The sequence below is a fragment of the Carex rostrata genome, chromosome 8 (assembly GCF_964058835.1).
Source record: "Carex rostrata chromosome 8, lpCarRost1.2, whole genome shotgun sequence".
NCBI classification, from domain to species: domain Eukaryota; kingdom Viridiplantae; phylum Streptophyta; class Magnoliopsida; order Poales; family Cyperaceae; genus Carex; species Carex rostrata.
In genome coordinates, this window is record NC_135925.1 from 12,283,540 (window position 1) to 12,296,984 (window position 13,445).

Here is a 13,445-nt window from a genome sequence, read left to right on the forward strand (position 1 = left end):
ACTTTTTATGCACCTCCAGGAACTGCCAGGAACATACTCTGTTATGACAGGGATCTAGTTATGCTATTTTCAAAGGCTTCGCATCTTAAACAAAGGCTTCGCACCATAACGGTTTGCAATGAATAACAGGGCCTTCTCTCCTTGCTATTCAGGTCACTGTTTGTTGTTCTCAGTTGTAGCATTTTGTTTTCATTGCTGCCATGTAACATGCCTTACATACTCATGTATTCTCATGCTTTAATTAATAAAAGCCTACAAAATTCACACAAAAAAAGGATCTTGATAATAATCCCCGCAGTCTCAACCCCGCACAAACTGCTAAAAAAGTCATGGGGGGACCGCTCAATCATTAATACTCTGCAGAAACTGTTAGTATTTAATTTGAAACATCAAAGTATTTATCTTGAATTTGCAAAATATTAATCCCTATGCAATGATCTCTATTTATAACTGAATAAATCAATCCATCAATTGTCCCCGCACAAAATTTTTTTTTTTTTTGAATTGTCTCCGTATAACTGGGGACCATTAAATAAACAATCCCCTTATAAATACTTGTGAGTTATCCCCGCACAATTTTTTTTTTTGATGTCCCCGCACAACTGGGGATTATTAAATAAACAATTCCCCTCACCCAATGATAAATACTTCTGAGACATAATGATAAATACTTTATGCTATATGGATAAATATTTTATGTTACATGGATAAATACTTTATGTTACATGGATAAAACTTTACAGATATAGCTGCAACTTTTAGTAAAATACCAATGATAAATACTTCTCAAGCATAATGATAAATACTTTATGTTACATGGATAAATAATTCTCAGACATAACTGCAACTTTTAGTAAAACATCAATGATAAATACTTCTCAAGCATAATGATAAATATTTTATGATACATGAATAAGTATTTTATGTCACATGGATAAATACTTCTCAGACATAATTGTAACTTTCAGTAAAACATCAATAATAAATATTTCTCAGACATAATGATAAATATTTTATATTACATGGATAAATACTTCACAGACATAGCTGCAACTTTTAGTAAAATATCAATGGTAAATACTTCTTAAGCATAATGATAAATACTTTATGTTATATGGATAAGTATTTTATGTTACATGGATAAATACTTTATGTTAGCGGAAATTGTTATTAAAGGAAAGTATAATTAATGCAAGGATTGTTATTTTAGGACAATATAATTAATGCGGAGATTGTTATTAGAGGATAGCATAATTAATGCAGAGATTGTTATTAAATGACAGTCTAATTTAATGCGGGGATAAAAGAAAATTATTAGCGAAATAAATGGGGGAGATAAAGGCTGTTAAGGAAGTTAATATTGAGGAGAGAGAGTGTGGGGAAAACGGGGGAACAAGCCGAGATTTTTATTATTATCCAAAAAATAAATAATTTTATTATAAATAATCACGTTTTTCGAAAAATTTTATTTCTACCCAAACCGCATATATTTTGTGTGGCCCGAATTTTTTTTTTTTTGGATTTAAAATTTCGGACCGCATAGAATATTTGCGGTCCGAATTTTTTTTTTTTTGCCTTTTTGAAATGGCCGAGACAATTTTTGAGTGATGATATCTCACGACCTGTTTAGAGATTTTGGATGAAACTTTACAGTCTTGTTCTACGATGTCAAGACTACATGTCGGTCAATTTTCATGAATTTTGAAGATGTTTTCCTATGCGAACCAGAGATGCAAAGTTGGACTCAGAAACATTCCTTTAGCAGTTCGGACAATTTTTGAGAGATGATATCTCATGATCTGTTCAGAGATTTTAAATAAAACTTCACATACTTGTTCTACGATGTCAAGAATACATGTCGGTCAATTTTCATGAATTTTGAAGATGTTTTTCTATGTTAACCAGAGATGCAAAGTTGGACTCAGAAACACTCCTTTAGCAGTTCGGGCAATTTTTGAGAGATGATATCTCATGATCTGTTCAGAGATTTTAAATAAAACTTCACATACTTGTTCTACGATGTCAAAAATACATGTCGGTCAATTTTCATGAATTTTGAAGATGTTTTTCTATGTTAACCAGAGATGCAAAGTTGGACTCAGAAGCACTCCTTTAGCAGTTCGGGCAATTTTTGAGAGATGATATCTCACGATCTGTATAGAGATTTTAAATAAAACTTCATAGTCTTGTTCTATGATGTCAAGACTAGATGTCGGTCAATTTTCATGATTTTTAAAGATGTTTTCCTATGATAACCATAGATGTAAACTTGGACTCAGAAGCACTCCTTCAGCAGTTCGGGCATAATGGGTTAATTGTTTCTCAAAATAATAATAATAATGATAATGGGTCAATTTCTCTCTTATCTATTGAACTTCTAAATTATCATCTCGTCTTTCCAAAGTGGATATTCTTTCTACCTTACGAAAACATTTGATCAAGCAACTTGGCAATGTGGAAGAACAACGTAGTTTTGTGGTAGGAGATTTGCTGAATTGTTTGGGCTCTGATTTGCTGAAATGATGAAGGATACTCTCAACTTATGAGTAGCATGTTCAATCCTCTGTGAAGTTTATAACCGCTGTAGCCAGTCGTGAGGCTGGGATTTGAGCTAGGGATAGGCAAAAATAAGATTCGGGTTCGAATAAATTAACGGGTTTGGATTCGGATTCAGATTCAAGACACGATTCAAAAAAGTAGCAAGAAATATATTAATGCAAGCAATTTAAATCTATTTGGCTATTCAATCAATTTACCAAAGTTCCCCAAAGTTTCAAGTTTCAATCAATTTACCGAAGTTTCAATCAATCTGGGCAAGTTGGTAACAGCTGAGCACAGACCGACAGACGCACAGTGGTGGCTGATACAGGCGGGGCGGACACATGAGACTTATGGGTTGCATAATATATATATGACAAATTTAATAACAGTGAGAGAAATCCGATCCCAAAGGAATTAACAATAAATCAAGATGATGTGGTTGTACAGTAAAAAATATTCACCGGTATTATTACTACAATCTTGTTTAATTTTGTGAAAATCAGACTAGCACTATGCCACTATCTAATAGATCATCAAATGCAAGCAATCAAATTGTTTCTTTCTGAGTAATAAAACAGAAATATGTGTATAACATAATTGTAACACAAATCTTGGGGTTTTCATAATCTTAAATTCTAAAGGGGAATATTTTATCTCTTCTTACGAATTTTGAATTTGCATCTAGCCTAATAATTAAAATATTGTTCTCAGAAGAAGTGTTATGTTCAAAGAGTTAGGCCGGGGTGCTATGGATAGCATAGTGGCCTCTATGCTACGGCTCAATATTCGAGTTTTCAAAATCCAAACGGTCGATCCGAACCGTTCATCTTATTCTCCATATTAATATATGCTTGGAGACCAAATTTTACATTTTTCTGAATTTTTTTACTATTTATTAAGTATTTTACAAAATTGTTGATCCAACGGTGGCTGCACAAAACAGTAAAACCGTTGGATTAGCGATTTTCAAAGTGGCTTAATAAATAGTAAAAAAATTCAGAAAATTATAAAATTTGGTCTCCAAGCAGATATTAATATGGAGAATAAGATGAACGGTTCGGATCGACCGTTTGGATTTTGAAAACTCGAATATTGAGCCGTAGCATAGAGGCCACTATGCTATCCATAGCACCCAGCCTAACTCATGTTCAAAATTTAATATCTATTAAAACTGAGTTGAAAGACTTTTTGTTGTTCGAATTTTTTTTTCATATAAATTGATTAAGGCTGATAAATTTTGGAATATAATTTATCAACAAGGGATTAAATAATTAACATAAATTTATAATATAAAATTATATAAATGAAATCAAGTAAATATGTATAAATTACTTAATTCAATAAATAAATTAAGTTCGAGACAAACCTGACTTATTTACTTAATTCAATCTCTAATTAATGAATTTTGATTTATAGGCTAATTATGCCTTGATTTTTCAACTTTTGTAGAAAAGATCAATGGAACAATCCAGATTCAATTCAAACACAAAGTCCAGTGGACCTGCGGTCAAAGGATTTAAAATTTTATAATATTAATTTTGTCTACAGTACTTTGCTAATATCGAAATAAAAAAAATAAAAAAATTCTAGGGGTAGGCACTTGCCTACCCTGTGAAGTGCTAGCCTCGTCACTGACTGTAGCTGGATGTTACGGTATATGAAGTCCAGCTAGTGTTTTTTTTTTCTTCTTTTGCTATGGTTTGTTGTACTAAAAAAAGAGAGAGAAAAGCACTGTAGTTGGACTTCATAGACCATAACGTCCAATTACAGTGTTTTTTTTAATTAGTGATCATTAATGATCGGATTAACTGGACGTAATGATTTATAACGTCCAGCTACAGTGTCTTGACCGTTATATTTTTCCTATTTTTTGAAATTTCACAAAAGTGTACCCCATAATTGATATTTTATTTTTATTTTTCCTATTAATAAAAAGACCGGTGTTCAATCCTATGTGAAGTTGTAGGTCGTATAAAATTATACTTAGCCGGCACTGTCAAGAGTTTAAAAAAGAAGTTGTAGGTCGACTGCCAATAATTATGCATAATGTATACCAATCGGAATTTAAACTCTTTTTTAAAAAAAAAATCGGGCAGAGGTTGTTAGATGTGATATACCAAACTCAAGTTTTCCATAATAACATAGAATTTTAATCACAAAATTGCATACACGCATTTACGAAGAGGTTGAACCATATAAACATTTAAAAATAAATAATTAAATATCAATATACGTGATTAAATTTTTTTTAAATAATGAGGTGGTTAAGTAGCTCAAGCCAAGCTGTGGATTCGTCCCACATTGTAATATTTCTTGCATTCTTTTTCATTCGACTATTGATCAGGATGGATATATTGGATTTTTTTTTTTTTATTTGCTAACAAATTGTGTCGTGTTCTAAAAATCCATCACATCATATGATCATAACAATATACAACGGAGTGTTATTAGTTATTACACTAATAATAATAATAGAAAGGACAAAACATGATGGTTAGAAGGGAAGGATGGTTTGGTTTTGGGAGACGGAGCCATCCATTATACTTGAAAATTTGTGCATACGAATCTAAGAGCAGAAGAGCACGAATTTTAAAGCACAACATACAGCTCCAATGTCTATCAAATCCAAATTTAGTGTTGAATTTTAAAGCCATTCAAATGCCTTCATTTTTTGTGTCTCCATCATACCTTCATTTTTAAAAACTTTAATGACTCAAAATTTAAATCTTAAAATTCAAAATAAAACTGTTGGATATGAACTACATCATTTTATCTATGCATGTGTAAAAAATTATGACATTTCAACTTTGTTTTGGTTGTCATCTTGAGCTTGTAAAATGTATACTAATGTGGATAATTTATAGACGTTGATTTTTCAACTTATTGATTCATATAAAAGCAAAATCAAAATGTGATAAATTTTTATGGACACATAGAGAAAATAACATAGATCACATCTAACAGTTTTATTTTAACGTTTAAGTTTTAAAGTTTAAATTATTTAAGTTTTTAAAAATGGAGGCATGATGGAGGCACAAAAAATGGAGGCATTTGAACCCTCCTCTGAATTGAATTGCCTTTCGACGTGAACTGCCAAATAAAAAAAAATAGGTGTGCATATTCAGTCGGCGCACCGAATTGGTGCACGTTCTCAGTGTGCGCACCAATTCAATTTGATACACTGATTGAGTCTGCATGGATGATATAAATTGAGATATGACCATTAGAGTGATAATTAATTAATTTTGATTTTCTGATGCGCTAACTAAAAAAATTTCAAAGCGAAGCGCAGTTTTTTTTCTAACTCGGAATAAATATGATTGTATAACTTTTTATATAATATAGCAGTGTTGTTAATCAATTAGTTAGAAAAATTCATGACGGTTTGATCGCCGCCAATAACTAATCAGTCTAAACGGATGTTTTTAACAATACTGTAATATAGTACCGAGCCAAAAAAATTTAGTTACCACCCACATAAATCAAAATTAAATAACCGTTTTCGTACAATCTGTGAGGCAAATTGTCAGATCGCCAGATCACTGCTATACGACAGTAAGAGACCAACTTATAAAAGATCCAAAACTCAGCAAAAAAGAGCTCACAATTTTAATTACACACGGTGTCTATAAAAGGTCCATTTTCACTTCTCGGGTTTGTCTCGAGAATATACGACCTAGATCTGCGAGGTAGAACGTATCATATGCGATAGATTATAAGTTCTAATACGGGTATCGTGTCAGACACGATACGGGTACGGCAATACGGCAATTTTAAAAAATAGAGGATACGATACAGCTATTATATATATTGTTTTTCTATTTTAATTATGATATTTAAATTAATATTAAATTTAAACTAAACTTGTACAAAGACTTACTCAAGTATGAATTAAATACCATACCTACTACAATTTGACACATAACATAGTCTATTACAGTGGGAAAGTATTTTGGCTCTTAACGGGAAAGCTTTGGTTCGAATCACGCGCAGAGCAAAAAATAGTCTAATTATTACATGTTGGCGGGGTGTATTGGACCAGGTCCAGGAGAAAAAATAATTATATATGCTGTGAAAGCTTAGGACCAGGAGCAATCTGCAGAGATAAAAAAAAATTAGAAGTGTCCCGACCGTGTCCAACCGTATCGGCGCATTCAACGAGGTGTCGGAGACCGTATTAAGAGGGAAGAGGGTAGGAACACGCCATCTACCGTATCTGACACGTATCGTGTCCGTGTCAGAGGAGTGTCGGTGTCGGATATGTGTCGGACACGAATACGGTGGTGACCTTCTAGGAGTGTCAGGGTAGCATAGGTTCTAACTAAGACTTGCTAAATAAACAGGACGGCCCGTGGACGAATGGACCGTATAATTAACGAATTAATATTTACAAACAAGGCCTGAAATTTGATTCATGTTCAAATTAATCCTTACAAATATCTGCAGCCCCGTTTTTTTGTTTTTTATGAAAATCCCGTAAGGAGCTTGTATTAAATGAACATAAAGTCTAGATTACATTTTGCTACTGAAATTTAAAATATTACAATCCGTAAAAACTACTTATAAATCCCATCGGCCTAATTAAATGCCTCTAAGTTCCGCCCCTCTTGTTTGTAAATAGTAAATACTGATCAGATCGGGGTTCTGACTGAAATTTTTTTTCTTCTCTTTTCTGACAGCTCTCCTCCTCATCAGTATCCACGGAATTGCTAGAAATCACTGATACGGGCCTGCTCTTCTACCCGTCTCCCTTCGCTCTACCTATCTGCAGCCCGTTTGAGCACCTCATTTCTCAGAGGATACGCTCTCTTCGACCAGCCCGTTTGAGCGCCTCTAGGTTACGCTCTCTCTCTCTCCCGTTTGAGCCGCCTCTAACCCGACCCGTCTGAACAATTAACGATCTTTCTCCTCTCTCTCTCTCAGCCATCGCTTGCTCCAATGGCAAAACCCTCCAAAAACCCTAAAAGATCCCGTGTCCCTGCTTCAAGGAAAATACAGACTGAAGACCCTGAGATGAAACCCAGGGATTCTAAGGAGGTCGAAGAAGATGAAAAAGAGTTGCAAAACCAATTGGCTATGGGGGTCAGCTCCGCTGCCGATCTCATGCGCATCAAAAAGGAGAAGAAAAAGGCCAAATCAGGTGGTTTCGAGTCTCTAGGGCTCTGTTCGGAGGTTTACGGTGGGGTGAAGCGAAAGGGTTACCGCGTTCCTACTCCAATTCAGAGAAAGACCATGCCAATGATACTCTCTGGTGCTGATGTGGTGGCCATGGCACGAACTGGGTCTGGAAAGACTGCGGCTTTTCTCATACCAATGCTTCAGAAGCTGAGAAAGCATGTGCCTCAAGCTGGTGTCCGTGCTCTGATTCTTTCACCTACTAGAGACCTTGCGATTCAGACTTTGAAATTTACCAAGGAGCTTGGGAGATTCACTGGTTAGTTTTAACAATGTTTTGTTTCTTTTGATTGGTGGGATTTTGGTCTGAGTATTGCTTATTGAGTTCGGCTCAAGTTAGCACACATTAGAGTTGTTATATGTAAGTCTTCGCATTGACCTGTTGATTTATTATGTAAATTTGCACTGATTTCATCTATAACTTTTTGTACAATAGTACTGATTAATTTGAGTAGAACTAGGGTGCTCTTAGGCTCACCAACCACTTTGGCGGGCTTAGCTCCAAAACCTATTGCAACGACTTCAAACAACGAATCCAAACCGTTGAAACCGATCTACTTCACAAGTGATGCATTTACATGTCAAATTTATAAATTTTCGACTTAATCTAGTATAAAGTGAAACAGTAAAAAAAATAAGGTTTATAAGTTAATTTTAATGCATACATTTTTCATCATTTTTTTACAGCTTGACTTTATTACTAAATTAGTTTGAAAATTTATAAATTTGACATGTAAACGCCTCACTCGTAAAGTACATTGGTTTCAATGGTTTGGATTCGTCACTTGAAGTCAATCCAGTGTGTTTTGGAGTTAAGCTCAGAAAGGGCCTGAGCTTAAGAACACCCTAGTTCTACTTGATTAATTAAATGTATAGTTGCTAATGTATGTAGATCTAGTATATTGGTGTTCATCTGGTAACAACAACAGGTGGTAACACAAGTGTCACTTTTGTTTAAAAAAATGATCTGGTATGCCTTGTGTCATAAATGGGCAACAACTAGCACTAGAGTTATGCTCTGTAGTGTGTAAATAGAAGTTCTTACCTTGCAGTCATCCCTACAAATTTTAGCTAGTAACAAGATTTCCCTCTTTATGATACTAAACCAGTTAAGTCTGCTATGGTATTATCTGTTCATTTAGTGTTGGAGCATCAAATGAGGTTTGTGGCAAAATTGGTCGATTTGGATTAACTTGTAGTATTTTCTGAACTTTTAGTATTTACAAACAGGGAATTACCAAACTGAATAGTTGCAAAAGCCAAAATTGAAATTATGTTAAAAACTTTCTGTACCAAACTATCAGTTACACATGAGTAATGACCTCATTTTCTTTGGTAGATCTGAGAACAAGCTTACTGGTTGGCGGAGACAGCATGGAGAATCAATTTGAAGAACTAACACAAAGCCCTGATATTATAATAGCAACTCCTGGCCGTCTGATGCACCACCTGTCAGAAGTAGATGACATGTCTCTACGAACTGTGGAATATGTTGTATTTGACGAGGCTGATTATCTCTTTAGCATGGGGTTTGCTGAGCAGCTACACAAGATCTTAACCCAACTAGGTGAAAATCGTCAGACTCTTCTGTTCAGTGCGACCTTACCTAGTGCTTTAGCTGAGTTTGCCAAGGCAGGGTTGCGGGATCCACAACTCATCAGGCTTGATGTGGATAGCAAGATCAGCTCAGACCTCAAAGTAGTGTTCTTTACATTAAGGCAGGAAGAGAAGCATGCGGCCTTGTTGTATCTCGTTAGAGAGAGGATTGGATCAAGTGAACAAACTCTTGTTTTCGTTTCAACCAAGCATCATGTTGAGTTTTTAAACATTCTTTTTAGGGAAGAGGGGATGGAGCCCTCGGTTTGTTATGGAGATATGGATCAAGATGCGAGAAAGATGCATATCTCGAGATTCCGTGCACGAAAAACAATGCTTCTAATAGTAACAGATGTTGCAGCAAGGGGCTTGGATATCCCTTTGTTGGACAATGTGGTAAACTGGGACTTCCCACCGAGACCTAAAATATTTGTTCACCGGGTTGGACGGGTCGCTCGTGCAGGTCGCACTGGTACAGCCTATTCTTTTGTCACGCCAGATGACCTGCCCTACCTCTTGGACCTGCATCTATTCTTGTCAAAGCCTCTCAAGCCTGCGCCGACCGAAGAAGAGGTCTTAAAAGATGTCAACAAGGCCAATTCAAAAATTGATGCAGCAGTTTCAAATGGAGAAACAATGTACGGAAGGATTCCCCAGCAAATGCTGGATTTAGTTATGGACCGGGTTAAGGAGATAATAAGTGGATCAGTTGAGCTTGAAGCTTTGCGCAAGACTTGCTCAAATGCCTTTAAAATGTATATGAAAACAAAACCAATGCCGTCAAGTGAGTCGATCCGACGATCGAAAGGTCTGCCGCGCGAGGGCCTGCACCCTATTTTCAGGGATTTGATTGGGTCTGATGAGTTGTCTGCTCTTGCCTTTTCTGAGCGTTTGAAGTCCTTTAAGTATGTACAGTTAATTTGGCTTAGTACAAGGAAATTTTTTTGTTCTCATTTATACTGATTCCTGTTAGGTTTGACCCTGGTTTGAGAAATTTTTTGCTAAAATTGGGATCAATGACATAAGCTAGTACCATAATTTGACAGGTGCCTACTGTTAGTTGTAACTGTAGAACCTTTTTGGGTACATAAAGTAATACCGTTATCCTTTTTATTGTAATGCTTTACTGTGACCTACGTGGTATCAGTCTGTGTTTGTCTAGAACTCTTGATTATTCATATTTTTATGCTATTTTTGCAAAAAATTTAGGTTTATTATTTTAACTCATCAATTGGGTTTTGAACATTTCCCAGACCGAAGCAAACCATTTTGGAGTCTGAAGGAGTATCCGCTAAAGTGAAAAATTCACATGTAATGAGTTTCTAAGTTGAGTCTACTTTATTTATTTTTCCATTTTTTTTGTTCTCATCATATTTTTTGTACTATTAGGGTTCTAAATGGCTTGAGGTGATGAAAAAGAAAAGAGCAATTCACGAAGGGGTAATCAAATTGGCGCAAGAAAAAAAATCTGCCGAACTTGTTGTAACAAAGGTAATCTTATATATGGTTCAGCCATCTTATTCTACAAACTGAAATAATTGCGTCTAAAATTAGAATGTATCCAATGACTGTCATTACCTATTGTAGGAAGAAGAACTGGTCATGGGAGCAGTTACTTCAGAGAAAAAGGGTGAGTCTTTTGTTTTTGTGTTTTTAATTTTTTATTTACCTCCCCTTGCTTCTCAAAACATATTTTCTTTGCATTTAATCTTCTTTTATTAAATTACAGAGGTTTGTGGTACAAAAAGAAAGGCAAAGAGCTTCAAGGATGATGAATACTATATCACTTCCGTGCCGCCAAATCAAGTATAATTTTCATATGTGTCCTTCTAAATTTTATTCTCTTTTGAAGAAAAGCATTTTCTTGTGTTCATTTATTTTCATAAAAATATGTTCATCCTGTAGCTTCGTGAAGCAGGACTCTCTATGAAGGGCAATGACGGTTTCATGTCCAACAGGTAAATTATCTTTCTCACTAGTGTTATTTGTTTTATTTCTTTGGTTAACTAATTATGTTGGGCATGTGTTGAATGCAGATTCGATGCAGCTGTTCTTGATTTGGTCGCTGATGACAGTTCTGGTATTCAAAAGCAAAGAGCACAATATCACTGGGATAAGGTGCCCATCTATCTGTATTAGTGGGGTTATCACCATATTTTTATTGTATATTTCATTAATATGCTTTTCTTTCTTCTTTTCTATTTACTACAGAAAGCTAAGAAGTATGTCAAGTTGAATAATGGGGAACGTGTGACAGCTTCTGGCAAGGTGTATATGCTCTCTTAAACCTTACTCTTTGTGCTTTTAGTTAATTGGGACATTGTGATTTGATCAATTTAGCTTGAACTTAAAATCTTTAATGCCAAGCCAAGTATGCTAGACACCAATATTCAAGGTTTTGTTACTTCTTTACTGGGTTAATGTGTTAAATTGATGAATTAGTGGCTTTTAGTGTTAAATTTGTGAATTAGTGCCAGTCTGGTTAATATTAGCACTATTCCTGGTGTAGATAATCTACAATACATATACCCTTCTTTGTTGTGGACAAACCTTTCTTTATCATAGATAGCATGGGGCATGCTGTGGTAAGTAAAGAGGAAATATTATTTTGTTGTTGTTGCTTTGGTTAGGTCAAGACAGAGGGTGGTGCAAAAGTGAAAGCTACGAAAACAGGAATTTATGAAAAATGGAAGAAAAACACTCACAGGAAGGTCTCCCTTTCTGGAAAAGATGCAGATGATACTGACACAATTCCTCGTAGCGGTTTCAGCACACAAGGTGATTGTTGTTTCAGAATTCATAAACTAGGGTTTATCTGTTAATGTTTTGCACTTGCATAATATTGCTATTTGTGAAGGGGTTTCTTGTGGTTTTAATTTTGCTATTGAGGCCTAATGCTTAATTGAGCTTTCAGCATAATGACATAATAATTATTCTAGCAAAAAATGAAGTTAATATATAAAAGAGGAGATTACCAGTACTGCATCAGAAAAATCCAGTTTTTCTTTTGATATACTATTTATACAAATACCAATCTGGAACTTTTGTTCTCTGTAGTCTGGTGTGGATATAGTCCATAACTTTTGTGTTATTGATAAGCAATGTTATATTTTGTAGGCGGGAATCAAAGAGGGAACAATAGGTTTGTGAAATCAGGGAGGAGCCGCTGGTCAGTACCAAATGCCAACGTACCATCTGAAATTAAACACCCAGAACAGGTGCGTAAGATGCGACAGCAAAAGGCTGGCAGGATTGATCGGTTTAATCAAAAGCAAACCAAAGGCAATAAATTTCATGAGGGGAAAGGAAAAGGAAAGGGTATGGGCATGGGAAAGGGTAAGGGGAAGGGTAGGGGTAAGGGTATGGATAAGGGTAAAGGTAAAGGTAAGGGTATGGATAAGGGTAAAGGTAAAGGTAAGGGGAAGGGGAAGGGACAGGGACAGGGACAGGGACAGGGACGGAGGTGATTTTGATCAGTTTTGATGCAATTTTGAGGCTTCAGCAATTTTGTAGGAAATTGTTGTTCTCTTCTTGTGTTGGTTGGTTATTCTTTCGGCTTTTTTTAGATATCTACAGGTTCAGTTTTTATGAAGCATTATTATCCTAATTTTAACTAAGGTTCTGCAATGATACTGGATTGGAGCACTTTCTCTGCTCCCTGGAGCATATTTTGGGTCTGATTTGGAATTGGATGCTGAGACAGCAGAAATGAAATTAAATCTATACCATCAAATTTCTCTAATTTCATTTTATGCCACAAACACTGAATAATTTAGCGCAAATTACAACGCTAAATAGCTATACTAGTCCAAGAACTTTTGCCAAATAGCTCTAAAGTGACTATTGTCATTGCTACAGAATGATTTAACAAGTAATTAAAATAGCCTAAAAGGTTCTTGGAAAACTAAAATCCTAAATAGCCCATTGTGCCAGAAACTAAAGCCCACTAAAATTTGAACTGTTTACCAAGTCCTCTCTGCTCATGTTTTTTTTGAAACCTTGTCAGCGACTGACAAGAGAAATGTATAGATAACAAAATTTAAAGTCTGTTACATCCATAGCCTAAGCTAGCGCATTAAACATCTAGATTATGCAAACAAAAAATAAGAAAGTTAAGATAGCAAGCACCATCT

The 13,445-nt window shown here is 35.2% G+C and overlaps 1 protein-coding gene across 7 annotated transcripts; it reads left to right on the forward strand.

Moving 5' to 3' along the window:
- Positions 1-7,453: 7,453 nt before the first annotated feature.
- On the forward strand, positions 7,454-12,919 carry LOC144557806 (putative DEAD-box ATP-dependent RNA helicase 29). 7 transcript variants are annotated; one of them, XM_078306412.1, is made up of 13 exons: positions 7,455-7,975; positions 9,056-10,217; positions 10,566-10,623; positions 10,702-10,803; positions 10,900-10,942; positions 11,042-11,118; positions 11,218-11,270; positions 11,349-11,430; positions 11,524-11,580; positions 11,943-12,090; positions 12,430-12,660; positions 12,691-12,723; positions 12,766-12,919. In XM_078306412.1, exons 1-13 carry the CDS (start codon positions 7,480-7,482, stop codon positions 12,777-12,779), a joined length of 2,556 nt encoding a protein of 851 aa, XP_078162538.1. In that variant the 5' UTR covers positions 7,455-7,479; the 3' UTR covers positions 12,780-12,919. The 7 variants fall into 7 exon arrangements, with proteins under 7 accessions (XP_078162532.1, XP_078162538.1, XP_078162539.1 ...); XM_078306413.1 differs by having other exon boundaries at positions 12,697-12,723; XM_078306407.1 differs by having other exon boundaries at positions 12,691-12,919.
- Positions 12,920-13,445: the final 526 nt, after the last annotated feature.

Coding starts and splice junctions, on each gene's coding strand:
- LOC144557806 (XM_078306406.1), top strand. CDS start 7,480: ATGGCAAAACCCTCCAAAAACCCTAAAAGATCCCGTGTCCCTGCTTCA. Junction 10,624..10,701: donor CTAAAGTGAAAAATTCACAT/GTAATGAGTTTC, acceptor TTGTACTATTAG/GGTTCTAAATGGCTTGAGGT. Junction 11,581..11,942: donor GTGTGACAGCTTCTGGCAAG/GTGTATATGCTC, acceptor TGCTTTGGTTAG/GTCAAGACAGAGGGTGGTGC.